General features: G+C 51.5%; 3 protein-coding genes across 16 annotated transcripts in view; 2 read left to right on the top strand and 1 right to left on the bottom strand.

Moving 5' to 3' along the window:
- Positions 1-16438, top strand: part of CFAP61 (cilia and flagella associated protein 61) — a 97419-nt gene extending 80981 nt beyond the window's left edge. For 6 of the 13 annotated variants that reach the window (XR_008429915.1, XR_008429916.1, XR_008429918.1 and 3 more), the window contains 8 exons: positions 131-221; positions 2655-2808; positions 10153-10252; positions 13808-13919; positions 14357-14728; positions 15049-15463; positions 15681-15792; positions 16154-16438. Coding sequence is in view for 3 of the 13 variants with exons in the window: in XM_053938237.1 (XP_053794212.1) it covers positions 131-221; positions 2655-2808; positions 10153-10232 (325 nt within the window). In the remaining 10 variants the exon portion in view is untranslated. Of the gene's footprint in view, positions 1-130; positions 222-2654; positions 2809-10152; positions 10424-11201; positions 11863-13807; positions 13920-14356; positions 14729-15048; positions 15464-15680; positions 15793-16153 lie in introns of those variants that run through there. The other 7 variants (XR_008429913.1, XR_008429910.1, XR_008429911.1 and 4 more) reach the window with 7 other exon arrangements.
- Positions 4294-6447, top strand: INSM1 (INSM transcriptional repressor 1). The gene is given in 2 exon segments (XM_053938241.1): positions 4294-4351; positions 4354-6447. Coding segments are annotated over 2 exon segments (1422 nt in total). The 3' UTR covers positions 5718-6447.
- Positions 15123-22051, bottom strand: part of RALGAPA2 (Ral GTPase activating protein catalytic subunit alpha 2) — a 90622-nt gene continuing 83693 nt past the window's right edge. For both annotated transcript variants that reach the window (XM_053938234.1, XM_053938235.1), the window contains 2 exons: positions 17486-17524; positions 15123-15209 (listed from right to left, as the gene is read on the bottom strand). In XM_053938234.1, the coding sequence (XP_053794209.1) occupies positions 17520-17524 (5 nt within the window). In that variant the 3' untranslated portion in view covers positions 15123-15209; positions 17486-17519. The remainder of the gene's footprint in view (positions 15210-17485; positions 17525-22051) is intronic.

Raw genomic sequence — 22051 nt, 5'->3', positions numbered from 1 at the left:
GGCATTTTATGCACAAATGATCATGATGGGTCCAGAACTGTAATTTATAAAGGAAAAAAAGCAGGTAAATACTTTATCAGTGGTTAATGAGAGGTTCACAAGATAACTAAATTTCTTCTTTTTTACCCAGCTACTTCAGGGAACCTTGGTCCTTAGCCATCTATCACGATCAGTATATTGATCTGCAGAAGGAACTGCACCAAACCCTGATGTCAGAACAGGTAAGAAAAATGACTGGCGAGTGCATTTTATTATTTAGGTAATTTGTTGGTGTTGGTCACTTTGATTTACTCTCCCAGCTGTATCCTGAAGCTTTATGTTTCTTTTTACCTCTCTCTTCGGGAAAGCTAGAGCAGACTTTGTACCTCACAGAGGGGTTCACCATGTACAGCACAGTGTTCAGTTTTCTTGTTTGGGTATATTCTCAAATCTGCCAGTAGAACTCAAACTTGCTTTGTTGTCTGTGACTGCATTTTTGCATTATAGCTGCAATTTAGTACAAATACCCAGTGGAATCTGGAGCCTGGCTTGTCTATGTATCCCCCTTGGGTTTAGGAGTGTTCCCTAACAGGAATATGCTACAGGCCATCCTACACCTCTCTCAGCTGAGCCTGTGGGTAGGTTTTTCAACACCTACCCACACGGAATGGCTTTGGTAGTCCAAAGGGTCAAAAGCAACTGGCTTTTTCAGTGATAAGTGGATTTCCTGAATAAGGGTGGAATTAAAATGTTTGCCAATGCTGTTTTACAGCTTTGGCCCTAGCACCATAATAGAGGCATAAAACCTCAGCAGCCTGGAACTGCCTACCCAAAATCCAGTCACTGTGCTCCATGGGGAGAACTAATAACAACAGCAGGTGTCCAGTAGCCCCCAGAACTGCCTTCCCCACCTCCTGAGGAATTTCTGGCTGAAACCAAAGAGTTTGTAGTCTGATTTCGGTGCTTCCAACCCAGTACCTGGGACCAGTTCACCTAGCTCACACTGCTTCTACCTTTGTTTAACCCCATGCGGTGGCAGATGGTGGCACTGGGTTTTAAACATGTGCTTATAGAGTTTTTAACTGTGTGGACAATGAATGGAATTGAGTGTAAATGGAGGCAGGGTGGCAGGAGGAAGTAGAGCCCGTGGTCCACCCATCTCCAGGGCCCAATGCTGCTGCATCCCAGCTGCAGCCACACGCACTCAGCCCTGCCTCCTCCCCGAAGGGCTCAGAGCTATTTGCCTCCTGTTATCCTGACCCAGAAAGGGCCTTGGTGCAGTTTAATTTGGGTTCTCTTGGAAGACCTCTATAAAAGAGTACAAAATTAAGTTCTGTGCAGAATGAGGACCCTGATGTGTTTTTCTTGCCATCATTCAAACTTATTTGTCATGCTGTAAGTGTGAACAACTTGAGAGAGAGGGGAATTTGTGCCCTACAAATGAAGGACTAACTTGCCTTACCCTGTCTTTGTGGCAGCAGTCCTGACACAGGGAGTCTCCCTGCATGGCCTGGAAACACCTCTGTGTGAGTCAGGACTCCTATGGACATAGGTGATGGTATCTCCGTCTGAATGAAAATTTGGCATTTTGGATTTTTTTTTTTTTCATAGTGATTTTAACTATACTTACTAAATGTCACAATTCATGTTTTCAGTGGGTGCTCCTTCTGGGCACATTCCCAGATCCAGAGTAGGTACCATGTGCTCTTGGAGTATCTCTTAAATGCCTCAGGACTGGTTGTATTTCTGTGTGAAGTAAGAGACCTACTGTATTTGCCTCCTGATGCTTATATTCTAGCTCATTTCAGCATGCAGAAAAATTACTAATGAAGTGTGAAAATGAGGGAAAGATGTTTAAGAGCTGTGGGCATAAATGCACAGAGGTCAGATATTTCTGATTAGTTTCTAGAGAAAGTGGAAATCAGTGTCCTGCAATAGGGGTAATATTTACAGAACTATTTGCTAATCGAAGCACTAACTGCATAGAAAAGCCAGTTATGTTCTGGGGACAGGGGCCATGCATTTAGCCTGTGTTGAAATTGTCACCCGAGGCTGCCCTGGCAGCGCAGGGCTCTGGCAGGGCTGCTGGCACGGGGCATGTTTACCCCTCGGGGATCACAGCCATGTGTTTGTGCTGGCGTGCACAGCTCCGGCGACGCAAACATGCAGATGGCAGGGCTGGGGGCTGCACCTCCAGCAGCTGCTGGATGCTGCCGCACACCGTGGGCACATGTGCCGTGCCAGACCTACCGGAGTAGCACTTGTCATCCATCAGGAATAATGGCCTGGTGCTCTGGCTGCAGCTGGGCCATGCTGACACTCAGTTAAAAGCCACAGTAAATATAGGGCATGAAGTGGGGGGGAAGTGTGGAATTCCTCTGGCAAAACCCCTCTGACAGGCCATGTCAGACAGCCAGGGGTTCCACACGGGTTTGTTCCCCACAACCCTTGCACCTGTGGCCAGCCATTTGTGAGGGAGAGGTGAACAAACAGTCAAGCACCACCGGCCCCAAGGTGTGCTCAGTGCTACCAGTGTGAGCCCCACTCCACACCCCACTGCCACTTGTGTTCTAGCCCCGATATGTTTTCAGGCTGTTTTCGGACCCCGCTGCCATGCTCCGTGTCTCCAGAGTGCCCCAAGTCCCGTTTGTCTGTTTGACAGCTCTGTCTTGCAGGTGCCCGGGCAGCCCACTGCCACCAAGCAGCACCCTGAGCAGAAACTCGGCCCACCATCGCTTTGGGAACCCGTCCTTCACTACCTGCGCCACCACCGTGCCCACCTGCCTGTGTACGCCCCGACCGATGCCTACAGACTGCTGTTGGCTGCAGGTAAGAGAGAGATGGTGGGACAACGGGGTCTGGGGCCACAGCCCCCGCCGTGGCGTGGGGTCTCGGTGAGCAGGCCTGGCAGTGATGGGGATCTTGCTGTGCAGCCCCAGCTGTGGGCAGGGGGGTCCCGGTGTGCATCCCCGCCAGTGACGGGGAGTCTCGATGTGAAGCCCCTTCGGTGAAGGGAGATCTCGGTTCGCAGCCCCATCGGTGAAGGGGAGTCTCAGTTCGTAGCCCCGGCGGGGAGGCGGCGGCGCGTGCCCGCGGGGCTGCAGCTGTATGCTAATGCGCCGCGGCCCGCCCGCCCCGCCGCGCCGCGCCGCACGCCTGTCCCACCCGGGCGGGCGGGGCGGCCCCTCGAACCCCCCTGCCGCCTGGCCCGGCCCGCCGCGGGGGTGTCCGGGGGAGCGGCGGCCGCCGGCCTCCACCCGCTCGCCGCCCTTTGTGCCGAGGGTCGCGCAGCTTTATGCTAATGGCCCGCACAAAGGCGCGCACGGGGTGGGGGGGGGGGGGGGGGCGCTCGCTCGCGTGCCGCCCGCGTGCCCCGCGCCCCCCACAAAGGCCCCGGCGGGGAGCGGGGAGAGCGCTGCCCGCACGCGCCCCCGGCCTGGCGGCAGCTCCTCTCCCCCCGGTCCCGCCACCTGCGGGGTGGCCCCGCGACCCTCCGCGCGCAACGCCGCGCCGCCGCGGACAAAGGGCTGCGGGAGCGGGGCCGCAGCCCAGGGCTCTCCCCGCTACGGCTGCACCTGCCGCATCCTCGGGGGCTTTGGGCGTGTTTGCTAAGACACCGACCGCGGCGTGCGGGAGTGCGGGGAGCAAGGACCCTCTGCCCGTTCCCTGCCGCACCTCGTACCCGACGCGCAGCGTTTCGGGCTGAAACCGAGCGCCACCATCACCGTCCCTGCCTATACTGGGAAACTGGGCTTGACCTGTTCGTGTTAGAGTAACAGGTTCGGTTACCACCGGGCCGGGACTGTGGCTCCGCCTGCCCTGACCCCGCAGCAGCGCGGAGTTGTTCCGTTCGCACGGTTGCTGGGCTCGGTCGGGCCCTGATGACCCATTCGTTATTCCTCCCGCTCGGACAGACCCGTCATTGGCCACCTGCTACTGCCGCTGGGCAGCACCCCCGGCGGGCAGCCCCGCTCGCCTTTGTGCCGCCGCTGCCACAAGCGCCACTTTCGCCTCCTCCTGCGCCGAACTCCCCTCTCCCCGCACCCCGGTGCCGGCCGCCCCCGCAAACAGTCCGCCCGCCGAGAGCAGACGGCGCTCCGTGCCGAGCTTCCCGGAGGTGCAGCCTTGGCTAGCGGGCGGCCCGAGAGCACCACCCGCTGCCGGCCCCGCTGCCGGCCCGGGGGGCGGCACACAATGGCCGCGCGTGCCGGGCGGGCGGGGGCGGGGCCGGGCGTGTGCCGGTCCGGGCTCAGGTGCGGCCGCGCCGCCGCCGCCGCCGCTGATTGGCCCATCCCGCCGCCGCCGGCCCGAACAATGGCCCCGGCCCGCTTAAAGGCGGCGGCGGCCGCGCCGCGGGCACAGCTAGGAGCCTCCGCCGTAGCCGCTGCCGCCGGCCCGGAGCCGGCGCGAAGATGCCCCGGGGCTTCCTGGTGAAGCGCAGCCGGCGGCCCACCCCCGTGTCCTACCGGGCGCGCTGCTGCCGTGAGGCCGACGCCGGCCCGCCGCTCCCCGCCGGCGCCGCCCAGCCGCCCGCTTGCCCCGCCGCTCCGCCGCCCCTGCCGCGGGACTCGCCGCCGCCGGTGCCATTCGGTACGCCCGATGCCGCCGTGCAGGCGCTGTACAGCCCCACGCGGCCCGTCAGCAGGGACAAGTACCTGGAGCGCGGCTTCAGCCTGGGCTCGCCCGTCTCAGCCGAGTCCTTCCCCGCGCCGGCCGTGCCCGGAACCATGGACCCGATCCTCTTCGCCCCAGCTGACCTCAAGCTCTTGGCCTCTGCTGGCCACGCCGAGCCGCCCGGCTCCCACCCCGGCCCCGGTGGGGTCCCTGCGCCGCCTGCCCCGGCCGTGCCGCCTGCCTCGGGCCGCCCACTGCCTACCAAGCGCCCACCGGGTGCCTCCGAACCTGGGCGGCAGAAGGCCCAGTCAGGCAAGAAGACGAAGGCGATCCGCAAGCTGACCTTTGAGGATGAAGTGACCACCTCGCCCGTGCTGGGGCTGCGCATCAAGGAGGGCCCAGTGGAGATGCCGGCCAAGGCACGGGGCGGCTGCGCCCGTCCTCTGGGCGAGTTCATCTGCCAGCTCTGCAAGGAGGAATACGGGGACCCCTTCGCGCTGGCGCAGCACCGCTGCTCCCGCATCGTCCGGGTGGAGTACCGCTGCCCCGAGTGTGACAAGGTCTTTTCCTGCCCCGCCAACCTCGCCTCCCACCGCCGCTGGCACAAACCACGTCCACCCACCACCAAGAGCGGCCCCGAGGCGGGCCGGGCACCGGCTGCGTGCCCAGGCCCGGCCCCGGCAGAGGAAACACCGAAGGAGGCGAGCGGTGGCAGTGGCAGTGAGCGGGACACACCAAGCCCTGGTGGAGCCTCGGAGGCAGGCTCCGAGGAGGGGCTCTTCGAGTGTCCCCGCTGCGCCAAACGGTTCCGCCGGCAAGCCTACTTGCGCAAGCACCTGTTGGGGCATGGTACACCAGCATCTGCACCAGCCCCGGATCCCAGTGCCGAGGAGCTGCCTGCCGCCGAGTGCCGCCTCTGCCCCGTCTGCGGGGAGACCTTCCCTAGCAAGAGCAGCCAGGAGCGGCATCTGCGCCTCCTGCACGCCGCCCAGGTCTTCCCCTGCAAGTACTGCCCGGCCACCTTCTACAGCTCTCCTGGCCTCACCCGGCACATCAACAAGTGCCACCCCTCGGAGAACCGGCAGGTCATCCTGCTCCAGGTGCCGCTGCGCCCTGCCTGCTGAGCCGCCCGTGCCTTCCCCACCGCCCTGCGCTGCTCCCCCGGGGCTGCCACACAATTAGCTTTAATACAGCTTGTGACCTGCTGGAATCTGGCTTTACACTTACCTTCCCGGGGTCTCTCTTATTTTTTTCTTTTTTCTTATTTTAATTTTTTTTTTTAATTTTGTTCCTTTGCTCTGTTTTTATCGATGTGAACAGATCAAACTGCTTGAGAGAAACAAGCGTTTCCTTTAGTGTAGCCACAAATGCCTTGACTCTGCTGTTGATGGTCTCCAGAAAATGCTGTAGAAACTGCCTTAACTGTGACATGCCAACTTTGTTTCCGTTAGTTTACCCTTACTAAGGTAGCTCATGAGTTGTCTGTCTGTATATGTTGGTTTGAGTAATTATGTTATTTATTTGTTATTTATTTATATTAATTATGAAGATTGATATTATTTGATTGCAGATATTCTAATGTGCTTTTTTTTGTCTCCCCACCTGCCATTTCACTGTGCGTTTTAGAAGATCTTTTTTTAAGGGATCTGCTAAAAAGGTTTTAACTTTTATACCTAGAATGACACATGATCTTAAGCATTTTATCCCGTGCAACCAACAGCTCTTAATTTTAGATGCAATCTCTTTTTCTACACACATTATTTTCTTAACTGTTAGCTATTTATAGAGTGCTTCAATAGAACTGTTTCAACTGTATAATTATTTACTATTCAAATAAAATATTTTCAAATTCAAGCATGCCCCCACCCCTCCTGCTTCTCCCTGCTGGGCTGGCCCTGGGGGCTCGGGGTGGGAGGGGGAGCTGGGGGGTAGGCTGGCACCCGGCTCCACACTGCACCTGGCAGGGTGCCTCCATAGGCACCAGCCTGCTCTGCACCATTTGGTGAGATTAATTAAAAAGGAATTAAAGGGAGAAGAAGAGCAGGGTGCAGCATGGCTGCTCTGGGGAGAGGCTGCCCCTTGAGCAAAGGGGTCCCCTTGCCATGGGCCGGAGCCCCAGCCTTGCCCCTGCTCTAGCCACCATTGGGCACAGCCTGCCCTGTGCTCTGCTTCTGGGGAGAGCTGCGAGGTAACTTCCCTGGAAGGTGATGTAGGGATAGCTCAAGGAGAAGGCAGCACCTGTAAGTGGAGAACTTTTAGAAATCCCTGCCTACGAGGGCTGTGCTGTTTGATGGGTGGCTGCTGCAGCATCCTGCTTTGTCCGTGCGTTGTGGAACTGGTGCAAGGAAGGCCAGGCATTTCTCTGCTTCTTGGCGGGGCCGGAGCCGGCTCCTGCCTGGTCCTTTGTGCCTTGCAGTGGGGTTTCTGTAGCAGCCTTCAGTAACTGTATATATAGATATATATATATCTATGCAGATAGATCTATCTCCAGAGCTTGTGTTTGTATGTGCGAATCTTGATGGGTTTGGTCAGAATTGTAAAATCTGTGTAAGTGGTGAAGGTGCGTGCTGGGTTTGTGAAACCCCTCTCACAGACAGGTGTTGTGTGCACCTATACGATCTCCCCCTTTGCCAGCAGGAGCAGGTACAGAGCCAACTTCATGGCATGCAAATCTGCTTGGCAGCCCCAAGAGCAAATCCCTGCTCCCAAACTGGTGTATGAAAGGCCAGGGGGATGTGAGGGCTTGGTGTGGGCATAGGGGCTGCTCCATCTTGGGGTAGCAATGCCTTTGAGACTTTGTTTCTCTGGAAGAGGTTTCCAGCCTGTTCGTGCTATCTTCTCTCACCTAAAGACTCCTCACCCTGATTCACTGTGGGAAAAGCAGGTGGTTGAGCTTCCTGGAGAAAAGTTTCCCAGGAACTGGCTCAGTATTTTATGATAAAGCAAAGCTTGTAGAGAAAGAACATCTTTCTAGAGAAAGATTTGTTTGGGGTTTTTTGAGGTTTTTTTTGGTGGTTTTGGGTTTTTTTTTGTTCAGTCAGGCTGAACAGTACCAGTGTATGGGTATGCTCCTGTTGTCTTGGTTCCTCGGAAACTGACTTGGTAGTACCAGGGCTGACTTCAGGCCTAGGCAAAGCTGTGGTTTTAGCTGGAAAACAGCACAGCCAGAGACACACAAGGCAGCAAAGCCTACCTGGCAAGAGGTGCAGTTTTGCCTTTCCTGGCTTCCCTGGCCTTGGAAAGCCCCAGATCCTGGGCTGTTGCAGACGGTGTTGCAGCTGTCTGTGGAGTGGGCTCTCTGCTCCCTGTGGGGACTCTGCCAACACACATAGCCATCCTCTCAGGCCACTGGACACCATTTCCAGATGATGCCTGGCACATCCTCCAGAGAAGCCTAATGGCTCCATCCACACTGTAACAGCAGTGTCCCTGCTGAAATCCATGCTCAAAGCCTGTGGCACCAGCAGGCCACAAAACAACAGCTTCATACCGCTGTTCATTTCCTAATAGTCAGATAAATCCATGTCTGTCCTACTAAGAATCAGTTGAAATTTCTGAGGACCAGAATTTCCCAGGTTTTTTGAACTGTCTGGGTAACCATCGGCACTGACGTATTGCATCTCCTGCTGAGCAGAAAGGGTAATTAGTGGAGACTCCTGTGTTGGGGAGGAGTAAGGAGAGGTGACAGCAGAGTACACTGGAAACAGTTCTGTTCACAAGCATCCTGTAAAAGGGATGTAATTTGCTTTTGACATCCCTGGGCTGCAACAACCTGGGCAGAGTGGCTGTGCCTTTGTGTCTGCGGCCTTTCTCCCCTCATCTGCACCCCTGGGTCCTTGTGAGGCCGAGCCAAGGGGTTTCTGAAGAGGTTCCTTGTGAGGGTAAGCCCCGATGGTTTGAGGGGTTTCTGGAGAGGTTTTTTGTGCGTGTGAGCCCCAACTACGTGCAGGGTTTTGCAGGGAGCCATCAGCATTACCGTTTTGCATCTCATGCCACCTGGCAGTGAAGGGCATTGCACCACTGTGACAGGTTACAAAGCCTCCCACTTACACCAATATCCTTTGGACAGTATTTTGGGGATGGATCTGTCTTTGCCCCTCACTAGTTCCTGCTTTGCACTGTCCCACTGCCTAGGCCCCCAGCACTGGGCCTCTGCTGGGCTCTGTCTCCTGCTCTGTGTCTGTGAAGTTCCAAGCTCACGTGTCGCTTGGTGGCTGTCTCAGGGACCGAGCAGTGTGGCTGAACCCAGAGTGCTCTCAGTAGTAGACCCTGGGAATGCAGGTGTTGCCTGGTAGGTGTTATGTTCTAGCCACCTGGCAGCACGGCCAGCCAGCGCTGCACAAACAAAGCCTCCTGCTGTCAGCTAACAAATCAATTGCTGATGGCTCTCAGTGCATCTAGCAGAAACAGGTTTGGGCACCATGGAAAACACTGATCCTGTCCCAAATATGACGCAGTGGAGGCAGCTGGTGCAGAGATTGCTCATGCTCTATGCATTCAGGCAGAGGGGTTTCCTTGCTGTGCCGGAGCCTTCCTCCTCTCTGAGCATGCTGGGAGTGAAATGTGTGATCTGGGACCAAGTGCTGTGAGCACAGGGAAAGGAGCTGGGAGATTAGGTAGAGAAACCTGCAGGGTCCTGAGAAATACAGCATGGACGCCATCCCTGCTCCATGGGCTCAGAGCTGGTGGGCAGCTGGGGCAAGCTGCTCCTGCCCACAGGGGAAGACTCTCTGGAGGATGCTTGTCCCCAGGGAAGGTTTTTCCAAGTTTTGGTACCAACACTACAGTCCCTCGTAGCCATCAGTGCAGTAAGGCATCTGTCTGCTGCCTTGCTGGATGCGCTCACTGGGAAACACAACTGGGCACAGCTCAAGGTTTTGGGGGACCCTGCCCAGAACCTGCTGATCTGTTTTTGGAGTGGGCAGCTGGGAGGTATCCATGGGATTAGGGCATGCCTGGAAACAGGGCAAACATTGGCTTTTTGCCTTGGATTTCACTCTTCCTCACACAACACAAGCCTGTTTAAAAAAAGGTATTGCTGTTGATGAGCTGGGAAATGGGTCATGGAGACACAGGTGTTTCTCTGGGGTGTGCCGTGCCTGCAGGGTGCTACAGGGTGCTGCGGTGTGCTGGTGCCAACACATCTCCTGCTCCATTGTCCCTGGGTCAGGAGTGCTGGATTGTGGTGAGTGTTTTAGGCTGGGTGTGACAGCAGTTCCCTGAAGCACCCAGGCAGCTCCCCTTGGTGAAGGATCTGGGTTTGCAAGTGCATCCTTGCAAATGGCATTAAACACTTCAGATCATTCCATGCAGGTAGGAAGCCTCATCAGGGCTATAAATGGTTTAAATAAATGTAATTTACAGTCCACATAAGAAAAGGTCTGCCTCTGGCAACATTTGATGCATTAATCATTGATATGGGACATGCCAAGTGTGGGCTGTCCTGTGGTACCAGCTCCACACTGGACACTGCTAGGCTTGGTTCCTATCTGTGCCATTGAACCCAAGTCCTGGGCTGCCCCCAGTGCTGTTCTGACCATGCTGTTTTCTCCTCAACAGGCAGCCAGGGACTGAAGCCAGGCAGAGCTGGGCACAGTGGTGGCAGCAGGAGCCCCACACCAGCACAGGAAACCTCCTAGGAGTGCATCCTCCTGACATGGTAATTGGGACATTATTTGAAGCAGCCAGTTCCAGTTAAACTACCTGTTCCTCTTAAAAAAGAACCACTGTTTTTAAGCTCTAATAAAACCCCCTCGCAGCTCTGAAGGTGAGGGCATGCACAGCCCAACCTGTTCCGGCCTGACTCTTGTGCTGTACCACTCTGCTGAGGCTTTTCAGCCTTCCCTAGGTAATGGGGAAGGTGACAGGGAGAATTTAACCAGAGCAAAGGCTCTGCTTGTGCTGCCATGGGCACTGGGCCGGGGGAGAAAAGAAGCTGCAGGTTAAAACAGGTTCTGCTTTCTCAGGATATGGAACCACGGTGTTTTTATTGGCTCATTTTTACAGTTTTTTAGGGGGAAATTACCTATAGTGCAACACCAGTTCAATGACAAATGTAAGGAAAATGATATACAGTTGGGGGTGTCTGAGCTGGGAGGTTTTGGTTTAGTTACACACACACAGAAGAAAATCAGAATTTATTACATACAATAAATTATATTTTGCATTTGCCCCTGGATCCTTGCAAGTGTCCAAGGCCAGGTTGGATGGGGCTTGGAGCAACCTGGGATAGTGGAAGGTGTCCCTGCCCATGGTAAGGGTGAAATGAGATGAGCTATATTGTGCCCTTCCACCCAAACTATTCTAGGATTCTGTGATAAAATAAATGTAAAAAATATATTCCTTTTATAGCGGTATATTCAATATAGATGATTTATATAATTAAACTTCAGAATATGTAGGTAATAACACATATAATAATATATTACATGTATTATATCAAAGCATATTGTATTATACAATAGATACTACTATATGTCTGTTATATATTGCCACTTAGACAATGCATATTAAGTGTATTATCTACAGTACATAATATCATCTCTGCATTATACATAATTACTGATACATTATCAATGTTGATGTAATGAAACACTCTTGTCTGGCAGGAGGTTTTGTCAGCTCTGCAGCCAGGATCTGTGTGCTGTGGAAGACAGAGTGTAGGTGCTCATGTGTGCACACCTGGCATATCCACTATGCATACATGTCAATCATGGTCTGAAATACTGTTATTGTATCTATATACTGCACTGAATAGTCCATGATGCACATCATACATGTGCCAAATATTACATGTTCATTATATCATGTTATACAGAATTCATACATTGCTGATATGATTTATATTATTTTCTTATATACATTTTAAATAAAAGTATACTGCATGTATTTGCACACAGTTAACATTACAGTTAGCAAAGTAATGTTATAGTTTTTGTCATGATATGTACATATAGCGAAAATACATCCCAGGGATGTGTGCATATGTAGATATACATGTATAATGTAAAGGTAATATGTTGTATTTTTGTAAACTATAACCAATTTTTGAATAAAATTATTACCTTTATAGTCAATATTTAATATTCAAAACAGGTATTAATAGGATAAAACATATAGTGCATATATTATATAATACATTGTATAATATATAATGCATATCACATTATATATCTTGTATTATACCTAGATTATAGATCACAGATTGCATATATTTTCCTTAATGTAATAATATATACACATTGTATCTGTGTGTATTTAAAACTTACAACATATACTCTAGCTAATAGAAACATATAGACATGCATAACATCAAATATGTGATATATATTTTGAAATACTGTAGCATACATTATATAGAACATAGGATGAGATCCCTAATATATATTTTATAGCTAAAGAGAGCATATTAATAGGTGTAGGAATAAGATAATACCTATACAAATGTTTGTAAAAAATGTTAGGCATCCTTCTAAAGCTGAAGGAAGGTATAACTATTGGAAGGAAGTTCTTAGCTGTGAGGATGAGAAGGCCCTGGCACAGTTTGCCCAGAGAAGCTGTGGCTACCCCATCCCTGGAAGTGTTCCAAGGCAGGTTGGACAGGGCTTGGAGCAACTTGGGATAGTGGGAAGTGTCCCTGCCCATGGTAAGAGTGGAATGAGATGAGCTTTAAGTTCTTTTCCAACACAATCCATTCTGGGACTCCATGTTAAGTATAAACTAGTCTATATATTATTTAATTTAGTAAATTATTTTTAATGCCATTTTTGCAGCTGCTGCCATAGGTGCAGAGCTGGGGGTGCCTTGGGCCCATGTTCCTGCCCCATGCTGGACTGGCTCTGCCAGCGCCGCTGCAGCCCCTTGGCTGTGGCTGTATCCTGCCTGGCGGGGCCCCAGTGCCCCCAGCCACCGTGGGTGCCAGTGTCAGGCTGTGCTGAGCCCTCAGCTGTGCGGGAGCCACATGCCCTCCAGCCTGAGCCTGCCGTGGGCCTGCCTGCTGCCATGGCTGTGCCAACCCTCGCGAGGACCACCGCTGGCTCAGAATGCTGCCAGCGCAGCCCCTGAGCAGTGACCCCTGGTCCACAGAGCAGCCAGCCCCAGCCTGCTCTCCACTCACTCGAGGGTGGTGGTGCTGGGCATGGGTCAGGGATCCTCCTTGGGAAAGGTAGGTGGAAGCCAGGTTCCCAACAGCTCATTAGTGTGTGCACAGTTACTGCTGCAAAGGTAGCTTTATCTGGAGCTAGCTGGATTAACTCTCCATTTCTGGTTAGAGCACCTGAAAGCAATTTAGGAGAGGATTTTGCTGTGGCCCTTCAGCAAAGGGAGATTTCCTTTGTCTTTTCAGACATCATTATGGCTGAATGCAGCCCCCTGCATTTGCTTAAAGAATGCAGGGGATAGCTGTAGAGTACAAAATCACCACTAAAAACCTCTTGTTTTTAATGTGGATGGTTGGGCTATGAGACATTGCAGGGAAGCAGGTTATGGACAGTGGCTTCTGGGGGCCCCAAAAGTCTGTCTCTGTGCTTGGTACCGCGGGCAGTGTCGGGCTGGCAGGAGGTGGCAAAGGTCATTGCTGCCATGTGGGGGCCCGCAGGGCACAACCGTGGGTGCCCCTGTGTCAGTCACAGCGTGGTGTGAACTCCTCAAGAACACTCTGGTCTGGGAACGACACTGCCTGCTCCGTACCTGGCAGCTGTTCCTGCAGCCGCGGCCCCAGCAGAGAGGGACAGAACTCACGTCCAGCAGGGACTGTACCTGTCCCCTGTGAGCCAGCCCTGCACACCCATGGCACCCACAGCAGCCGGGCCCAGCAGCACCACCAGTGTCATTGGAGTTCCAGCCCCAGCACCTCCCACTCGCTGCCACACACATCACACAGGTACTGCCTTTTATTGCTCTGGGGAGAAATTTTATTGTGAGCAAAGATCTGTTAATTTTGTGAGTGACAGAGTGGCTTTGTCATCCAGTTCAGGGTGCAAAACCACAGCAGAGTTTATACAAATTAATAGTTTTTGGACATCGGGAAAACATGATTTTCATTGATGTCTTAATTCTTCCCTGAATTAGAGGTACATATTGCTCTAAGGAGAAAGGGCTCCTTACTCAGAAGGTAATTGTTTCAGACCAGCTACTGGATAACTTAAGTGCCAGACAGCTGTGCCTGTCCGGCCCTGAATATAAAATAAATTAAAATGCATGTTTTATTTTCTAGGTTCCTTCACTGACAGAAAACCAACAGAAAGCAAAACCCAGCTGTGAGGCAGAAAATCAAACCAGTTCTCCAAGCCCTCAGTGGCAGAGGTTCCTTCCTGCAGCTGCACCACGTGAGTTCCTGTCTCCTCGGGCACAGAGCGCACCGCAGAGCCCCAGGGCTGCTTCAGCATCACTGGCCATGGGTGGAATGTGCCCCACAGGCACAGGGTCGCCTCTGGCCAGGTGCTGGCACTCAGAGGGTCAGATAGACAGATGGCTGTAACACCAAGTGTAAGTGCAAAAACAGATGGGGGCCCAACAGCGCATTTCCCAAAAAATGCAATCTCTTTGCTTAAAGCAACTCCAATTCTGTTGGGTGGTGTGTGTGTGTGTGCGCCCAGGAGCAACCAAGCAGCAGCAGGACAGGGCTCTGTGGCTGCTGGATCTCAGATTTCTGTTGCTTTAAAATACTCGGGATTTAACTATAAAAAATTTCACCCCATCAACCTACAACATGTGTAAACCAAAACATATCAGCTACTGCCAATACAAGCTCTGCTCACTACAGCAGGTGCGAGGAGGACACCCTAAGTCCTCAGAAGCCTTCAGCTGTGTTGCACTCTGGCTAGAGACAGGTCACAGTCTGCTGGGACAAGGTGAGGAGGTTACCCAGTTCTTCACACTGTGCTGGGAAGGGGTCATGGTGCTGGGAAGGGGTCATGGCAGGAGTGTGGCTTTTGTTCTTCTAAAAAGGATTTGCTTATTTTTGTTTCTCTAGGGAGCAGTTCCAGTGCACAGCCATTGCACACACCACAGAAAGGCCACAGCACTCCTGCAGTGGGACAGCACTAACTGGAGAGCTCCTCCCTCATCCAGCAAACATTCACTACCTGGCCAGTCACAGGAAAACCTCTCTTTAGAAGAAATTCCCTAATGCACTGTAAGTGCTGCCTGGAATGACTAAAGCAATTCTCTAAGGGTACATTAAATAACTAATTTCAGTGCTGGTTAATGACCTCTGGTTGCAGCACCTGCGCCCAGGGGCTTGGGGCCCTTGCTCACCTCGTGCCAGAGCAGTGGTGGTGGTGACAGAGGTGACATCTGATCCTCACCCATGTCTGACCAGACTGGGGAAGGCCCATTTCACAGAGCAAATTTCAAAAGCCTGGCCCCTTCAAGACATATTCACCCAGACTGCCCATTCTGATCTGTGCTCAGGTGCCGTGGGCACAGGGCCTTAGCCACAGCTCTGTTCTCCAGGGCATCAGGTGGACATCTTGCTGAGGGTGCTAGCAGAGTGGCAGAGCTTCCTGGAGACCCTGCTCCTGGAGGCACTTGGCAGCGTGGGCGAGGGCGGCTCCACCAGCTCGATGCCAGTGGTGTCAATGAGGTCAGCGCTTGCTGACTTGTGATGAGGCAGCCTGGAAAACAGAGTGGGCAAGGAAAACCCAGGTCAGGACAAAACAGCCTGTGTCCTCAGAAGAACTGTGTGACACAGTGCAGCCCCTCCCATCTTCCCAGCCTCTCATGGGGATCACTCAGGTGAACTTGACCTCCAGAGGAGGAATTTGCTGTAGGCAGCTGAAGAACTGCCATACTGCGCTTCCCAGAGAAATCAGGGACTTCTCTTTGCCAGCTCCCAGAAGTGAGGAGCAGAGAGGCCGTAAGTGTCCAGGTGAGCACTGAGCCCCCCAGCATTACCCCCTTTTGGTCTGCACAGCCCCTGCAGCCCCCGATGGCTCTCAGGGCCCCAACAGCCCCATGGGAGGGAGGTGGGAAGCTCCTATCCTGCTCACTTGAAGCTCCAACATAAAACAGTTCTGTGTGGGGCATTCAAAACTGGTTTTTGCTGTGTGTCATTAAACTGTTCTTGTGTATTTGACCTGCCACAGAGAGCTGGAAACAAGCATTCCCAGCATGAGGGCTGGCACAGAACTCTCCTGGAAGGTGTCTTAACCTCTGGGAAAATCCTACAGAATCACTATTTCTTGCACTACATAACAGGTACCTTTGTTACTGGTACTTATGGTCACCACTGGGGAAGGGTCTTGTGGGGGCTGTGGATATGGGGGGGGTTATGCTTTGTTGTTGAGTGGAGTCACCTGTTGGTTATTCCCTGGAGGCCAGGCCTGCCCAGATTGGCTGAGGGGGAACAGGTGAGCACATGGTCATTAAATGAGACACTAATGACCAAAACCAGGTGGAGCTTCTGTGAGGGACATGCCCTGCCCTGCTCGTGAGGGCTTGCCCTGTCTCAAGGCATTTCCCGGGGGAACAGTGTTTCATCAGCTCCCTAAGGAAACAGTATATTTTAAACCATGTTGCAATTGTTTCCCGAAGTGTAAACACAACTTTTCTATTACAGGTAGGAGGGAGAAACAGCCTTGCAGCCAGGCAGGGAGAGCACAGGAATGTTCTGAACTCTCTCTGAAGGCTGGCACCATTGGCACACCCTCTGAACCACCTGAGAGACAGTTGTGTTTTGAAGCATAGACCTACTTCCAATGCCACAACTGACTCTATTCTCAGCTGTGCCTGGCCAGGCCACAAGTCTTCAATCCTCTCTTCACCTTCCTGGCCCAGGTAAATCCCAAACGTGTGCAAAATACCCCAGACCACAGCCAGGAGCTGAGCTAACCCTCGGATACAGGTGAGTAAGGCACTGTCCTTGCAGGACAGGTGGGGACATGGCCATAGGTCACTGTGGCAAGCAGGATGAGCCCTCAGCTGCTCTCTGAGGACAAAGACTCACCCTGGCTCTGGGTGTTTCAGTGACTGAAAGCAGGAGTGGAACAGCAGCAGCACAGCCCAAAGTGTGAACCCCCTCAGCCTGCCTGCAGCCCTGCGTTTGCATCTCAAAGACAGCCCTTACTTACCAGATTGGTTCTTTGAGAAAAGTGACTGAGGGGAAATAGCACATTTTAAAAAGGTGGAAAGTGTGACTTAGCCTGTAAAGGCATTTTCTGTGAAAAATGGAGAGCTGTCAGCTTTGGATTAAAACAAAACCTGTGGTGCTATTGGCTGGGGAGAAAAGCGTGAGGGAGGGAAGGGCTTTTAGGGAGGTGTTGTGCTTGACATTCCTGCAGTGAGGCAGAATGGCAGATGGTCAAAATAATAGTTTTCTCCAAACGGACAAGCTGAAGCAACTTAGAAGTAAAAAATAATTACCAGGCGCATATCGCGGGATGTATTACCGCATGTGGATCACAGGAGCCATTATCTGGCACATACAGAGTTTTTAGTGTTCACAGATCACGGATTGTGGGAGGCATTACTGGGGCCATTACTGTACACATATTGTGGGAACCATTACCACATATGGGAGGCATTAATGTGCGCAGATCACACAAGGTATTACTGTATGAGGATTGCAGGAGGCATTACTGCGTTGTTTGTAGGAGGCAGAACTGCACCCTAGAGGCAGAACCACATGCAGAGTGCAGGAGGCGCACGCAGCGCACAAGAGGCAGAACCACATGCAGAGCAGAGGAGGCAGAACTGCACGCGGAGCATAGGAGGTACAAGGCGAACCAGAGCATGGGAGGCAGAGCAGAGGAGGTGTGAGCGTAACATGGAGCACAAAAGATAGAGCTGAACATGGAGCAGAGGCAGCAAGGGAGGAGGAGGAGGGGAAGGAGAGCTGCTACTGATGAAGTACAGCAGCAGCTGAGGGGCCTGTGGGAATCATTGCTCTTACCTGTGGCTTTTACTGTACGGAGAGCATTAACATTCTAATCTAAAAGGAGAGAACAAAACTATGTCAGTGAAGGACCAAAGTGGGGGAACAAAACCATGTCAGTGCAGGACCAGCACCCTGTGACTGCTGCGCTTGCACCAACCTGACACAGCACACCCCACTAAAGGCGGGAATGGGAGCATGCAGGCACTTTCTCCTGGGGTCTGAGGACTGAAACAACCAAGGGAGGGAATGTTGGCAAAAACTGGAATGAATATTCATTGTGCTTCATCTTCTGTCAAACCTGCTGCTGTGGGATGATGGCATGCAGCTGCTTCATACCTCAGCTGCACGTTCAACACTATTGCTAGCCACACCATTTGAAACTGGCTAAAGTTTGAGGGTTCATAGAAACCTAAATGTCTGTGACACTACAGCCTGATTAAAACTCCAGGAACTGAGCAGTATAGCGATCCTGGTACCAGAAGAGGAAGTCCTTGAATGCATAAAACCTGTCCATGAGCAGTCACACATCTGCACTCAGACAAGACACACAAATACAGTGGAGGGTCTCTCACAGGTAAGGCTGCTTAAAAAGCATTAAGCTTTTAAAACACATTTCTTGCAAGAGGGATTAAAAACAGAATTAAAATATAGATGATAGCACTTTAAATGCAAGGTTACCTTGCAGGAAACAAGAGAGAGATAGTGTATTGCATCTTAAATCCAGTCCACAGAATAAACCTGGTTCATTCCCAGGGCATATGCTCTAGGAATGGCATTTTAGCCACTGCTCATGAAGCAGCTGAACACTCCTGAAAGCAAGGGTGGGTAAGACCATGACCTGTAAGGATGCTGAAGATTGGTACTTGAGAAGAACCATGAAGTTTTCACATGGGCTGTGACCTGTTCCAACCCCCTATTAGCCTTTCAGCCAGGACAGGTCTGTGGAAATCTTTGTTTTCCTTCCTAGTAAATGCAAAGGTAATGAAATTCCAGAGAGATTCGTTGTCATAAAGCTGCACAGTGTTCCTGCTTCCAACTCCAACTCCAAGACAGGCTCCAAGTATACTATAAGCAGCATCCTGAGCCTGCGTAGAAAAACCCATGGATAACCAGAGCTGGGTAATCAAAGCCACACACTTCCTCCAGTGCCCTGGAAAGCTGTAAGTGACACGGTAAAGAGAATCTGACACTGCAGGTTAATAACTGGGGCAGACAGTTCTTAAAATGGCACCCACAGCTCCCAGCTCAGGTGGGAGTGCCTGGCATTACTGTGGGCCTCCATGATTCAAGCGCCTCAGAAATAAACCTGAAATGCGCACATTGAAGATTAATTACTCTCAAGTTGGAGCAGCTGCTGACTAGTTTTGCAAGGCTCAAACTCAGGCAGGGGGACCCCACCAAGTGCTGGAGGTTATGTGGGTGTCACAAGTGGGGCAGCCCAAGCCCTCAGCATGAGGCTGCAGGATGGCTCTGCCCCAGTTCTGCTCTGCCTCTGCTGTAAGTCTCTGCCAGCGCCTCAGTGCAGAGGGAAAATACGAAGGGGCCATATTGCCTCGAGCCTCCTGTGAGCTGACAGCTCGAGCAGCTGGAGCTGTCACCCAGCAGAAGAGATGGCCCATCAAGCTCATGTTTTTGCCCATCCCAGCACTGATTGCTAGGCTAAGCCCTGCCTCACCACCTCCTCTCCTGAGAGTGTAGCTGGGGGAGCACCCTCTGAGCCAGTTAATTACATGGAAAAGGCAGGGGCCAGGCTGAGAACCCTGATGTGGCTCTTAGCCCCTCACTGTTGGAGATCCTGAGGGGAACACCAGGCTTGAGAGGCAAGCAGTCCCAGAACCTGCCCAGCCTCAGGGGACAAGTTTGGACTGTCCATCCTCAGTGGTGGCACAAAGGACAGCCCCAGCACACTGGGCAGATGGCTACTTCCTTAGGGCTCTGCAGGGATCTGGACCCTCCGGAGCCAGGCCTGGGCTCCTGGACATAGGCCTGCATCAATCAGCCTGTTTGGCCACAGCAGCTGGATGGGGGGACAGAGCTGCTGCCTCCAACACTTTGTGGTTCCTGTGACCCTGCCCTGCTTAATGCCAGACCATTCTTGACCACCATAGGGCATAAGGCAGCATTCTTGACCTGCCATAAGGCAGCAGCCATGCCAAACGGGCAGGAAAATTATGGGCAGAGCACTGATAACCAAGAGCACACAGTCAAGGAGCAGCTCCCATATCTGCTGGTACCATTGCAGGAACTTCCCAAGGGGAGCCCAACTGCAGCAGGCTCTGGTCTGCTGAGGATGAGGAACTACCTGGATTAAACAAACATGGGAAGCCAGACAGGTCACTGTGCCTCATCCTGAATAGTCCTCATAGGGAAGGAGGAAGAAGAGAAAGCCGAGTCCTGCCTCCTGTGGTAACTGTCCTGGCTCCTCTGCTCCACTTCCCTCAGCTTTTCCTCTTTGTTTACTGCTTGGACAACCTGCACCACCGTGGCAGCACCAACGGCTGCACAGTGTCCCACCTTACCTGCTGAGCACCACACCCAGCAGACCTCACACGCACTCCATGCTAGCACCAATTCCCTGTTCTGCTAGTAACCAGGACAGTCAAGAATTTCCTAAATCCCATATATTAGAAACAAATTGTTCCGTTTCAGGCAACACTGACACATGGATTAAACCCAACCCCTGGCACACACTGCACGTGTTCAGATACTGTGGCACAGCTACTCAGTTTTAGATGTGTATGTTTTTAATATTCGCAGGAAAATAGGCAAAAATACTACACACACACACACACATATACACACACAGAACATGACACAAATCTGACAAAACACCCTACAGAGCTTCAAGGAAAAAGACAAAATGATAAAAAACCCCACAGTACTATAAAAACCCCAGAAAAACCAAACTAAAGCAAAATTAATTTTTGGCTCAGTTACTATTACAAAAATACATCAGTCCTGTTTAAAACAAGAATTACTCTGGGTTTGTTTGTTTTTTTTTTCTCAAAAATGTATTTTAAATCTGCATGTCCAATTCAAATAATTCTTTTGCTTTAAAGTGGGAAAGAGAAAGCTCAGCACTGAACAAAAAGTGGTTTAAAATAAACCACTGAATAATAAAGATCTTGTTTGCTGTACATTCAAGTATTTTCTACTAGAACTTCATGCATGTAAAAGTCCAGAGACAAAAGAAAAGCATGTGTCACCTTTGCAACAAAAAGGCTGCAAAATCTCGGTTTTATGTAAATCAGCAGGCACAGCTCCCGAGGCTTTAAAACCAGGGAATGCTGAAAACCTCAATAGTTCCTTGACTCAAGTGTTTCGCTTGGGCAATGCCATGATATTAATTTAAGAATCCATTTATCAACAGATACCACATGTCCAAGTTTTCCAGCACAGTTCTTCTGATGATCTACTGAAAAGGATTCTTTAAAAACATTAAGCTGGAACACAAGAATCAGAGATGCTTTCTCTGCCCATTCCATACTATCCATTAGCAACTAAAAAAGCTAAGATTTACACTATGTCCTCCCTGATAACGCTGAGCATTGTGCTTTATTTTCCAAGTCATTAGCATGCACAAGAATGACCTCATGGTGAACAGATGCACTTGGATATGACAGTGATTAGATCAGTCCTCTCAGCAGTCAAGTGTGCCCCGTTCCTATTAACCCCTGAGGTGCCGGCCACTAGGGGGTTCCCTGGAATGCAGGAACCTGCCATGGCCAGCACAAGCCCCTCTGACAGGATCCTTGTGGTGGGAAAGCTATGACTGGAGAGTTCTCCTGGAATATCCAGTGGCCCCTTTCACTTCCAAAGGTTAACACTGTGCTTCTGGCTGCTGATCTTACACAAAACCAGACCAAAGCCCCAAGGAGTCACAGAGGCAGTTGAAGTTGGGGTGCTGCTCTGCCCACTCCAGCTTCACCAATTTTTTTTAAAGAACGCTCAAGTATTTTGTTGAATAACTATTTCTGGTTTTGGCTGAGAGAGCAAGAACAGCAGCTTAAAGCCTGTCCACTAAAAGGAGAGAAATCTGCAGAGGGAAAGAATGAGAATAATTCAATGGTGTTGTATTATGGAGGATTTCCTGGGCTGCCTCTCAAACCCTGCCTAATTAAAATATAGTATGTAATGCACCAGTTTAACAACAAAGGGGCCGTATTCCCAGCTTTTGTTCCTAATCTGCACATCCCCTGCATGAGTTTGGGGATGGCCATTCTGCCTATGAGGCTGCACTTTCAATGCTGAAAGGTATCAGGGCTATCTGTAATCCATACAGGGAGTTTCAGGTTCTGCTCCTCAAAACAGCAAAGGAGATCAACTGGACAATTTTCCTGCAGAAAATGCAGCACCTGCAAGACTGGTGACAGGGAGACTAAGCCAGGGCAGGAAGACCACATCCCACGTGAGTCTGGGGATGCATCCCCAGGGACAGCATCAGAAAACACAAAAACATCCAGTTCCAAGAATTATCTCATAGTCAGCGATACCACAGCATGTCACTGAGAGCTGTTTGATTTCTCCCTATGCTGTGGTAAGTCCTGAGAATGCTGCACTGTGATAAGCAGCACTCTTACT

The sequence above is a fragment of the Vidua chalybeata genome, chromosome 3 (genome assembly GCF_026979565.1).
Source record: "Vidua chalybeata isolate OUT-0048 chromosome 3, bVidCha1 merged haplotype, whole genome shotgun sequence".
In the NCBI taxonomy this organism is placed as follows: Eukaryota; Metazoa; Chordata; class Aves; order Passeriformes; family Viduidae; genus Vidua; species Vidua chalybeata.
Note: the sequence above shows the minus strand (reverse complement) of the source record. Positions and strands in the feature narration are given on the sequence as shown.